This window comes from Mustela erminea, chromosome 17, assembly GCF_009829155.1.
Source record: "Mustela erminea isolate mMusErm1 chromosome 17, mMusErm1.Pri, whole genome shotgun sequence".
Lineage (NCBI taxonomy): Eukaryota > Metazoa > Chordata > Mammalia > Carnivora > Mustelidae > Mustela > Mustela erminea.
Genome location: NC_045630.1, coordinates 15,242,800 through 15,255,796, shown reverse-complemented (window position 1 = coordinate 15,255,796; position 12,997 = coordinate 15,242,800). Strand labels below are relative to the sequence as shown.

Below are 12,997 nucleotides of genomic sequence, written 5' to 3'. Positions count from 1 at the left end.
TATATATATATATGTGTGTGTATATATATATGTATATATATGTATGTATAATATATAAATATAAAATATTAATTATATATTTATATAAAAATACAATTATATTTATTTAAAATTTAATTTAATTTAATTTAAAATATTATTTATTTCTATATTTTATATTTATTAATTGTATATATAATTATATTATATATACAACTAATTATATATTATATAAAAATATAATATAAATATATAAAAATATATATGAATATATTTATATTTATTAATTATATATAAATATAATTATATAATATAATATAGAATATAATATATTATATAATTATATATATATAAAAGTTTTTATTTATTTATTTGACACAGAGAGAGAGATAGATCACAAGTAGGCAGAGAGGCAAGCAGAGAGACAGGGAAGCAGGCTCCCTGCTGAGCACAGAGCCCGATGCAAGGCTCGATCCCAGGACCCTGAGACCATGACCTGAGCTGAAGGTGGAGGCTTAACCCACTGAGCCACCCAGGCGCACCCCTGCCCATTATATATTGATGCCACCTATTAGGAAATGCCCAGCCCCTTCTCAATACACTTACCTCTCCACATTGTTCACTGCTTCATCTATGGATTTAACTAACAATTCTGAATTTTTTCCTCCAACTCAAGAATCCTATTTCCAACAACCTAATGGGCATCTTCCACCTCATAGATTTTGACACCTCAAACTCAAAATATCATGCATCTTGCTTTCTTCTTCTTAATAAATTCACTTAATTCATTTAATAAGTATTTACTGAGCCTACTACGTACCGAGATTATTCTAGGTACAACAGTGAATTAAAGGGCAAAAAAAACAATCTGCACTGTGGAGCATTCAGTTTAGTTATGAGGGCTATATTCTAATGAGAAATTTACATTATGGTCTTGTTGAGACATTCTCCATGAGTGTATATTATATTGCTTTATTCTTTTTCCCACAGTCATACAACAATATGCACATACAATAATTTATTTCACCACATTCACAATAATGGACATTTACATTATTTCTAATGTTCTGGTATTAAGAAATGTCGCAGTAAATACCCTTAGACATCTGATGTCTTCTGTCTATGTATCCATAGAATGAACTAGAAGCAGAATTTTTAGCTCTGGGATTATGTACATCAGTAATATTCATATACATTCAAAAGTATCTTCCATAAAGTTTACATCAATTCTAACCGTCACTGGTAATTTACAAAAGCATCTGTTCTCCCACACCTTTGATAACATAGATATCAAAATATTTCCCATTTGATTTCCCGAATATTTTCTCCTTCTCTTCCTGCATATGAAATTGAATTTCATTCTATATTTAAAAAAATCACTTGTATTTACTTTATATTTTCTTTTCCGTGTGTGTGTTTGGCCTTCTTCTACTTGGTTGTTAGGTATATTCATGTTGGTTTGTAGACTTTCTCTACACATATCTGCATATACATATAATAGCTCTTTCTCCATGAAATAACATAGATCTACATATTAACACTGAAAAGTAGAAACAGAAATTTTTGAAAGTATCATTTACAAGACCTCCAAAAAAGCGAAATACCCACATATAAATTAACAAAAAATGAGCAGAGACTATATGAGGAAAACTATAAAAGTGAGGCTAGAAATGAAGCAGAACAAAAGAAATGGATTAGACGGCTCAAATATTAGTAAGAAGTCAAATTTCCCCAAATTTATCTGAGAGTTAACACTATCTTAATCAAAATGCCAGCAGGATTTTTGTAGATGTCACCCAGCTGATTTTAAGTTTTATATGGAAAAACAAAGAATGTAGAAAAAACAACTTCGAGGAAGAACAAATTTAGAGGAACTCACACTACATGATTTCATGACCTACTGTGAAGCCATGCTAATCAAAACTCTATGTTATTAGTGAAAGTATACACACATAAATTAATTGGACAAAATAGAGAGTCCAGAAATAAACTTACAAAACTATAGTGAACTGACTTTTAATACAAGTACCAACGCAATTCTATGGTTTAAAGATAGTCTTTTCAGGGCACCTGGGTGGCTCAGCTGATTAAGCCACTGCCTTCAGCTCAGGTCATGATCCTAGAGTCCTGGGATCGAGTCCCATATCGGGCTACCAGCTCTGCAGGGACTCTGCTTCTCCCTCTGACCTTCTCCCATCTCATACTCTCTCTCATACTCTCTCTCAAATAAATAAATAAAATCTTTAATTAAAAAAAAAAAAAGATAGTCTTTTCCAGGAATGGTGCTGAAACAATTAGACATTCACATGCAAAAGATATATCCCTTCACCGACACCTCTTACTTTATAAAATATATTAACTCAAAGTGAGTCATGGGCCTAAATGTAAAACATAAAATCACAGTCTTCTGAAAAAAGAAAATACAAGAGAAAATTGTTGTGAGTTGGGTTAGAAAAAACATCATTAGCTACAGTATGAAAAATTTGGTGCATGAGAGAAAAAAAATGTATCTCATCATAACTAAAACCTTTTTCTTTTAAGATATGGTTAAGAAAATGAAGAGCGGAGAGTAGAAAATGCCTTCAAATCACAAATTCAACGAAGAGTTTATACCCCTAATTTTAAAAGGACTCTCAAAACCAACAATAAGAAAACAAAGATCCAGTAAAAAAAAAAAAAATAGACAAAAGATTTGAACACATTTCACTAAACAGGATGTTCAAATAAGAAACAGGCAGATGAAAAGATGCCTGGGCCACCTGGGTGGCTCAGTCAGTTAAGCATCTGCCTTTGGCTCAGGTCATGATCCCAGGGTTCTGGGATCGAGCCCCACATCAGGCTTCCTGCTCAGCGGAGAGTCAGCTTCTCCTTCTCCCTTTGCCCCTCCTCTGACCCTTGCATGCTTTTTCTCTCTCTCTGTCTCTCTCTCTCTTCACTAAGTAAATAAAATATTTTTTAAAAAAAGAAAAGATAGGGGCACCGGGGTCGTTAGTCGGTTTGATGTCTGCCTTCAGCTCAGGTCATGATTCCAAGGTCATGGGATCAGATCGGGCTCCCTGCTCTGTGGAGAGCCTGTTTCTCCTTCTTCCGCTCTGCCTGCTTGTGATCCCTCTCTCGCGGTCTGTCTCTCTCGTCAAATAAATAAATAAATAAATAAAATCTTTAAAAAAAAAAAGAAAAGAAAAGATGCTCGATGTCTTACAACACAATGCAGTGCCATTGTATCTTACTAGATCCACTTATTAGAACAGTTTAGAAAGAAAAACAAATGAACAAATAAAATGACAATATCAAGGGCAGGCAGGAAGGCTGAGTAACTACAAATCTCTGGTAGGAAGGCAAAATGGTAAAGTCGTTCTGGAAATTTCCATTTACTATACGACCTGCAAGCCCACACCTAGGTATTCATCTACCCTAGAGACATGAAAACTCAGATTTACACAGAAACCCATGTTTGAAGCAAATTATATGTAGAACAACATTGTTCAGAATCACCAAAAACTGCCCGAGTGTTCTTCATGGGTTGAATAAATCAACACACTCTGGTGCAATAAAATACTGCTCGGCAATAAAGGGAAACAAAGGATCGATAGACATGACGACAGGGAGGAACCACAGATGCATTCCGCTAAGTGAAAGAAACCAGACGGAAAAGGTTGCAAGCTCTCTGATTTCACTTCTATGACATTCTGGAAGAGGCAAAACCATAGAAACAAAAAACAGATAAGTGGTCCCAGGACCTACATATGAGGGAGCTTCCATAGGAAAGTGGCATCATGAGAGAATATTTTGGGGGTGAAAAAACTGTTCTTTACCTTGATTATGGTGCTGGTTACAAGACTACACATTTGTCAAAACTCACAGAACTAGGCACACAAACATTAGTGGATTTTTACTTCATGTGGATTTTTAAATAACTTAAATGTATATATATATATATATATATATATACACACACACACACACACAAAGCTGTGTTCAGTGAGCAGATTATCTCACCCTGAAGGAGTGAGAATTCTACACCTTTCTCAAAATAAATCAAATCTTAAAAACATGAAAGCAAAGAAGCAAGAACTTTTTCAGGACTGCACTACTGAGAACTCTAAACTCTCAAGGTTTGAAAAGAAATTAGTGCCTTTTGCACGGGGACTGTTCTATCCACCTTGACCCTGCACCTTGGGTTTCAAAAGGGGGAAAACAGCATGAGGGAAACCAAAGCCTTTGGCATCATGCTATGTGATGATGTGTCATCACATCGCCACTAGCTCTGCTGCGCTCAGTCTAACTTAGGGGCTGTTTCTCTCACAGGAGGAAGGAACAATCATGGAATACTCTCGGAGCTGTGCCCATGCAGAACCAGGGAAGGGCTTCTCTAAGCTTCATTCGATTCCATTCAAAGGCATCAAAGTCCTCTCTAACTGACAATTTCTTCTTCAAGCCTACATTTTCATGAAATAGCACTAACCAAAACGATTGCACCGAACATGTAGCAATGTTAGCCTTTCAAATGAAAAGAGAACAAGGAGCTGGGTAAAAAGAGTCTTGCACACACAAAGCTACTAATATGAAAAAAATCAACACGTTGCATTTCCAAATCACCTTGTGGTTGACTGTGGGATAGTCGGATTCTACTGCTATATGGTTTTTCTGTTTTTCTCTTGTACCTGTAAATTGTGGTTCCTGCTGGCTAAAATCTTCAGTCATACCAAGGAAGACTTCTGATTACTAGACTTGAGTCGACAGATAGACCTACGCCCTGAGTCTCAGAATCTATGCCTGCAAGAGGTAGTAGCTGACAAGCCTCTGAGAAACTATGGAGCAGAGTTTTACCTGATGCTGTCACCTCATTAACTGGTATACATATAATTATTATATAGCATTATAATAATTATATCTATAATATAAATAAAATAATATAAATTATATAAAATCCAATTGTCCAGATCCAACCAAGCAAGGTTGCCAAGATCACAACTTATGGCCTTGACTCTTTTGTAAAATCAAAAGTTTAAATGAGTAGATATGAACACCTTTACTCTCTTGAAGTGTCTGGGATATATTGGTAGTGGAGAAGACAGGGAATTGCAGACACTCAGATTTTTCTGCACACTTGACTGAGGTTGACCTAATTGCACTAGGTCTGCTCCGTGTGTGTGCCTGGTTGGTTGGGTCTCTGTGGAAGACACAATGCAACCTAAGTGTTAATTACTGCTTTAGTTTAAGGCTCCCATTAAAGCACGAAAGAAGCAGATGAATTATATATTTCTGGATAAAAATCAGTGATTGTCATAAAACCATTAGACAAAGTATGCTAGATGCAAAGTCTCTTTTCTCTATACTCAACATTCTCCCTAGACTACTCTGCTTCATTCTGCTTTATTATTCATATTATGCAGCAAATGAAGAAATGTAGCATCCCTCTCTGCTTTAAGGATGAGAACAAATGAAATAATATATGTGGAAATCCTTTGAAAAGAAAATGGCACTATATAGATGCAAGATAATATTTTCTTTCATAGCCACTGCTGACACTCTCCCAAATACATGGTAGCTTTTCACATAGGAAATCTGACAGCTAGATTGTTACTTCATAGCTGTGATGTGGAAACATTGCTTAAGCCAGTTTCAGCCGTAGTATAAGAATGATGGTTCTGCCAAGAGCTTTGCACTTGTAACAAATGAACACAATAAATCAAATCATCAAAATACACTGTCCACATAAAACTATGGTTTCTGTAGGCACTATAGAAAGATGTCATAGGAAATATCTTGAAGATGAACATTTTCAGTCCTTAAACTCTCAAAAACACCATTTCTGCTGAGAATGATTTTGCTGATTACAGTGGGTTCCCTAAGATGATTAGACACAGGATGGAAGGGAAACTTAATTAATGATGGCCAATCCAGTGTTTCCACTGTCTGAATCATTGAGGACTGTAGACAGTCAATCAAATTGATTTTACATCCTCACGTGTTTAAATCATCTTTAAAAAACTTGGTTATTTTTGATTTGTATATTCTGAGCACCTTACTCATTCTCTCATTGCACTTATAGGGGCTTTGCTTACCAATTTTCTTATGTTAAGAGCTCACTAAGTGAAGAATAGATAGTTCCATCAAGCCTCATCTTTGGGTAGCATTTAGCACAAGCAAGGAATTTAGGAATTATTTTAAACTGCTAGAATGACCAGAACCGCTTCTTCAGAATGGCCCCAAGATCTCATGTAGATTAGCCATCCTACTGCACTCTTACTATAGGCCAAGCATGGCACAAACTGTCTCATTTAATCTTTACAGTAGTAATTCCAAGGAGAAAGAATTGTTAACTCCATATTATATATGAAAAATCAGAAACTTAGAGTTTGAGTAATTTTCTCCAGGTCACATAGCCTATAAGTAACTGGAATTATGGGGTCTGGAATTCCAAGAAACATTTGTCTGACTCCAAATCTCCAAGTACTTTTCTTTTGCCTCCATTTTGAATCTCCTTGTCTATATCATATTACCAATGGCAGGGAACTCTTTTCTCTTGGTATGGCAAATCTTGAATAGTTCTGGGTATAGATCTTTCTGATATCAAACAACTAACTAGAAAAAAATATATCACGCCATAAAAATTCAAGTTATCATTTGTCCTCAGCAACTATATCCCGATCCTTCTGGAGGGTGGAGGGGTTCTAAGCTGACATTTTCCTTTTGAAGATAATCCTCAAAATTGTAATCATTCTACCATATATTACTGACTTGGCTTTCATTAAATAGTCATATGCCTTAGGACTTCTCTAATGTTACATCATTTCTTGATTGAGGTTCCAGAATTCTACATAATAAATCCAGATGATGTTACCCTGAAAATAGTGTGGATGATAACAAATCTTCTAATTCTTAAGAGAGCTTCCAAATGATTCCTATAGAATGGCTTATTCTAATGAGAACTATATTCTGACAGAGTTGTCTGTATAAATCATATGTAAAATATACTTCTAAGTAGGAGACAGAACTGAACTGTTAATGGGATAATTTAAGCTTGTCCAAATGCTGTATATGATTACCCCAAAGTATTTTACCTTGATGATAATTGCTGCTTAGTTACAGTTCCTGTCAGTTTCTACCCAAAGGATTCTACCACCACTTCTAACAAGATGGGGTAGAATCACCTGTATAGCATTCTTGTTACTTGTAATAGCAGAAGGACATGTATTCAGTTTAACAATTATCTCTGGCATTATTATCTGGCGTGGTAGAAGATAGAGACAGCAGCTCTCATAAAATTACCTTACCTCTCTAGCTCTCTCCCATTCAGTGCCTTTCTCCATGTTTTCTGCTTCTCTCCTGTCACTCCAGGAACACTTGGTTTGACTCCAAGAGTCTCTTCATCCACTTGCCTCTCAGTTTATTTTCATGCTCCTTACACCTAAAAAATGATCTCCCCGATTTGAGGGTTTGGCCAATGTCTTGGCTTACCCACCAATCTTCAGCAGAGGGGGCTCCAAATTAGCTAATTACAATTCCAGGGCTACAAATTAACACCGGGAAATTGCATCCTAATTGGAAATCAGCTGATATTTTATATACTGAATTGCTCCAAAAACTTTATATCCCTTCAAATAAACAATGAGTTGAACAAATCCTTGTATTTGAAGAGAAAAACAACCAAGAATAGAAATTGATTAGAAATTTCATTTTTAAAGAAATTCCTTATTGGAAACAGTAATGCAATGTAACCTCATTATTATGCAGTTTCTGTTAAACAAAATTCAATCACATTCATGGATAAGTTAATAAAATAGAATCCTAATATGAAATGATTACTGTACAATCAAGACATTTGTCCTATGACCCAACACCAACATATATACATTCAAAAACTTCCTAATAAGTATGTACTCTGCCAGGCACTAAAGATGGACTTAGCTATGTTGAATATTTACATAGGATTATGCTACAGATGAACTTGATTTCCATTTCCAAGATCATAATTTTATGCCAATGGAGTGAAAAATCTTACATAGAGACATCTAATCAATTTTTTCAAACAGTACTACTCACCAAACAAATATGGAAATGTAAAAAGAAAAAAAGTCTCATTCCCAGGCTTTAGTGTAAACTATCAGAGTTTTTCTTCCCCATTTCTAAGATTCTGAGCTATCTCTTCCCTAGTAAACAAATAAGAGTCACTGAGAAAATGACTAATATTCTAAGTAAATTGCAAAGAACACGTGTCAATCTATATGTGGAAAATTGATTACAAGATTAACTGTAACATGAAACCAAAGCAAAGACAGTTTAAATGACCAGAGTCCAAATGTAATGGAATGTGTAGATACTCATGTTCATTAACTTTGCATTGCCAGAATTAAGACATCACACAATAAAAGCCTGATATAACATGCCTATTATATAAAACATGCCCACATGAACGTGCAATTTATTTCAGTGTTGCAAGGTCATGGAAAAAATTCCAGTAACTAACCCTCTGTTGGAACCACCCAATGAGTTTAATTATAGACTTGTCTAGGAAGACTCCCTACATCAAATACTCGCTTGGAAATCTACTCCATGTACTCCAGAAAATTTGAAAACAAATGAGATATGTGATTCTTGCTGAGATACTTACAGTAGAAGTTCCTTTTTGCTTGTGGGTTCATCATTTGGGGATGTTTTCATCAGGAGTCATCATGCTTGTGATCTTGAATGCCGTTCTTCCACCAAGGTTTCTTGTCCGTAATATCCCAAACACAGTCACTTGTACTAACAAGCCATCGTCCCATACTGTTTCCTTTCTTGTGTGAAAGTTACCCTGTAGATCGATTTCCTGTCCAAAAACACTCCAAAATGAACCAACGCTGCTGTACGCAAGTAAAATGTGCTACTCCAATACTCTGTCTTAGCAGTTTGGTTCAGAAAGAGATTTCCTGATTGAAATGAGGAACTAGATCCCGGTTGTTCCAGGGAGCTTAAAAGACAGACGTTTCTTCCTCGTGAAGGAGCATATTAAGATTTGCCAGCGTCATTTACTCTCACTAGTCTGTGGCTTGAGCACTATTGCCCACGAAGCCTCCACGGACTGCCTGAAGACCCTCCCAATTGCCACGGTAACAATATCCCAACTAGATTTTAAAATCAGGCTTAGTATGCTTTGAAGTACATAATGTTTTCCATTCCTGAAAGGACAAAGAGATCTACATTGTCAAAGTTTATTTTTAAGCTCATGTGCTTGCTAAGTGCAGTGGCGAACAGGCTTTCCGTGCCTGTAGTGCCATTGCTGGAACCTATTAATGCAAACAGATGAATCGCTGGCTTGCTTCCACGGGGGCTTTTCTTTCTTTCTTTCTTTCTTTCTTTCTTTCTTTCTTTCTTTCTTTCTCCTTAACCTTATCTAAATTGCCTGGATTATAATTTTTTTAAATGGAGAATATTATCAGTTTTCTGAGTTGCTTGTTTTAATTTTATCAGTACAGAAGCCACGTGAGAAAGGCAAATTAAGAGGAAGGTTTCAAATAGCTTTGGCCGAGATAAAGTAATTGTAGGTAGATTCTGTTTCTGGAAGAAGTTTGAGGGACATGTGGAGACAGTAAAAATGATGATTAAAAAAAAATAAAGGAACTAATGGTAAAGAATGAAAGAAAATGATAAATAAGGAAAGGGTGAGAGAGAGAGAAGAAAGGAGGTAAGGATGGTGGGGGGGAGAGAGAGAGAGAGAGAGAGAGAGAGAGATGTCTTGACCATTAGCAACAGTTCTTCATGTATTTTCTTATTGTTGGGAAAGCAAATTGCTCTGGTTTGTATAACCCCCTACCAGTCTGCTCAACCCACCAAAATTAGCCCACATGTTATCTAATACCAGACTAAGACTTGTGGAAACACATTATTGCTCTATTAAAGCCATAACAAAATACAGCTGAGCAGTGAACATTAGGTGGTAGGGTGACCCTGAGGTAATACAATCCGTATTATGGAATTTCTAGCCCAAATTTTAAACATCTGGTTTTGATATGATAACAAATGTGATAATATACATTAAATACCAGTATTCAAGTAACATAATCCTTCCATCTGACTCAAACAATGAATGCTTTTCAAATCATTTGAGAGAGAGAGATTAGGTAGACAGACACTTACATTTGTGCACAAGCTAACAGTGACCCTCCCATGCACAAGCACACATGTACACACACGCAAGAACATAGAAGCTGTCAGCTTACTTTCCAGAAATAAGAGTGGGTTTTTTGTTGTTGTTGTTTTTTGGGGTTTTTTTGTCCCTCCTGTCCTTTCTTTTCAGGAACCCCTTTGCTCAATTGCTCTAAATTGCAGGAGACTTGGCTGAGATTGAGAGGAAGGGAAGGGAAATGTGAAAAACAATAATGCTAATTGGACTAGACAGGGATGCGAACCCTGACCTTTGCTTCATTAGTACCATGTCATGCTCTTATCTGATCAAGTCCCCAGCCAGCCACTGGCAACTCGAAAAATAAACTACATCAGATTATCCTTATCCTGTTTTACCTTCACGGGAGAGAGTTTCCATATTATAAATCCAAATATTGCCATATTATTAGATGTCCAATATTCAGTGCTTTAAATGTTGCTGGAGTATGGAAGTTAAGATCCCTTTAAATGAGCACCTTAGAATTAGATCAGTTGCACTTGCTGACCTTTTGTGTTTTCATATGAGGCGGACAGAGCGACCTGGAAGACGGAGAGGGTGTGCGGAATCTGCAGGGAAGTTAAGTTGGGAATGAAGAGTGGGTGAGTAGCATGGGGTTAAGACATAAGGAAGAGGCTAATGCTGATGGAAGGCTTGTAAAGTGTTGTACAGTGTTGTATCGTGCAATCCATTTCCCTTTATGAAACATCTACTGTGCCCCCAGGCACTGTGTTGAGAACACAGTCTTGTATGTTAAACACACCAATATAAATTTGTACACTATGTAGAGGGATAGCAAAGATGAGGGAGTGGTTAATTAGGTTGGGTGAGATAAAGGTTGATGTCTGAGCAGCATGGAGGAGATGATTAGCATCTGCGAGGCAGACAACAGGTGGTAGGACATTCCAGACAGTAGAATCAGCACATGCGACACTGAAATGGCAAAATTATTCTCAAAAACACAAATGAGGGACATTGCTGGGTTTTAAAATTCCAGTGAAATTTCAGAACAAGCCAGAAAATTGGGTCCAGCTTTTTCCCCCTTCCTTGACCATGTGGGCTATCTAAGGGGAGGAGTGAATTCTGGTGGTATCACCTACATTTGTGGCACATAATGAGTTGACTGATTCACAAATCGCATTGCCACTCCACCCCTCTGTGAAGACTACAGTGCAAGTCCGTCTTGGTCCAGTGGTATTCCTGTTTCTTCTCCCAGTAAGAGGAAGCCTCATTCAAAGAATTTCTGAACATGAGGAATATTGGAAATTTACGCACTCCCTTGTTTCCTCCTGATGTTCAAAGCATCATGAGTCAGGTGAATGGTATTTGAAGGAGCTGGCAGAAAATAAAAACCCCAAGTGCTCTTTCTTGGATTGAGCCAAACCCGAACCTTTTCAAAGGCGTGAAAACATGCAACCACATTGGTTTGGTTTTCCCTTCCTGGGCCGCTCTTCTTCCTGGTGCTGGCCAACACCACACAGAAGTCTTGTGACATGAGCCATTTCCACGGAATTTAAAATTCTGCCAAAAGCAAGAGGGATTGGAAATTTCGTGAGAATGGTTATTCTTAGGAGCTTTCCATCCCAGATTCCTAACTCGTGTGGCTCAGATAAGCATCTAAAAAGCACTGCCAAGCCTTCTGAGGTCCCTAATGCACTTATTTCTACTCACATTTCTGCACAGAGACCTCAAAGTTACAGTGAAGGCAATGGTTTGTTGGGAAATTTCTTCTGTATGTCAGTCCAAGGTCCCCTACCTACGTGGAAATGGGTTTGGAATGCCACTTACAACACAAACATTGGGTTTGAATGTCTCCAGAACATGTTTGATTTTTAGATGAGACATATTTACATTCTTCCAAATCAAAACAACCTAACCCAAAGCAACCCTTCAACAATTTTCTATTTTTTTTTTGTTTCTGAGCAATTTCAAAATATAGTAAGAATATATTTTTCTTAGCATATTGTTAAGTGTGTAGCTCTTCTCATACATATACTCATTTTTCTTGAGAAGACTACATCCTAAATTCAACCAAAATCTCACTTCCTGGGACACCATATCAGTTAGTCATTACTGTGTAACAACCCTACTCCAAAACTTAAGTGGCTTCAAACAATATACATTTATTATTTCAATTTTTGTACAAGTCAGCATGACAATTCTGGGTTCTCATCTGGGCTCATTTTGTGCATCACCAGCGAGTCAAGGAAGTGACCTGATCTTGACTGGGTTCTTCAATGTGTTTGAAGGTCAGCTGACTACAGGCTTTGATAGGGAGAAGCCCCAGCTGGGACCACTGAGCTCTTCTGGTGTTTTCACTTGCACATATCTTGCATGTCCTTCTAAGAGACTAGCCTAGGTGTGCTCTCAGGCTAGCTTGAGTATGGTTTCAAGGCAATCAGAGGTCAGAGTGGAGGTGGAAATGTGCAAGTGCATTTTAAAGCCTCTGTTCGGGTCAAATTTTTAGGGTCAAGCAAGGTGCCAGAGAGGCCTGGACTCAGTCTTGGGGGGCTTATACTACCAAAGAATGTGGATATGGGGAAACATAGAAAATTGGGGACATTTATGCAAACTATCTATCACAGGTGCAGTGAAAGTAGAGTAGTTATACTCAACCAATTGGATGGATATCAGGGTGACTCAACCATAAGAGTTGTAGAGTTCACTTTCAGTACCGTGGAAGAAGAGGGAACCAAACTCCAACCAGAGTAGGTGGAAAGTGTCCCAAGAAAGAAAAGGCAACACATCAACATGGCACCTGTGGCAGAGGCAGAGTTGGAGATATGGCCAGAGACAGCAATGAGGAGCACATAAGGACCAAACAAAACCACCAAGCATGGTGAAACCAAAGTTAGCAAACACTAATAACAA

The 12,997-nt window shown here is 37.2% G+C and overlaps 1 protein-coding gene across 2 annotated transcripts in view; it reads right to left on the bottom strand.

The window, feature by feature from the left end:
• KCNK2 (potassium two pore domain channel subfamily K member 2) overlaps positions 1–9,270 on the bottom strand; it is a 220,112-nt gene extending 210,842 nt beyond the window's left edge. Inside the window, exon 1 of one of the 2 annotated variants that reach the window (XM_032318920.1) lies at positions 8,597–9,270. In XM_032318920.1, coding sequence (XP_032174811.1) covers positions 8,597–8,630 — 34 coding nt within the window. In that variant the 5' untranslated portion in view covers positions 8,631–9,270. Of the gene's footprint in view, positions 1–7,259; positions 7,362–8,596 lie in introns of those variants that run through there. The other variant, XM_032318922.1, reaches the window with a different exon arrangement.
• Between the last annotated feature and the right edge of the window lie 3,727 nt (positions 9,271–12,997).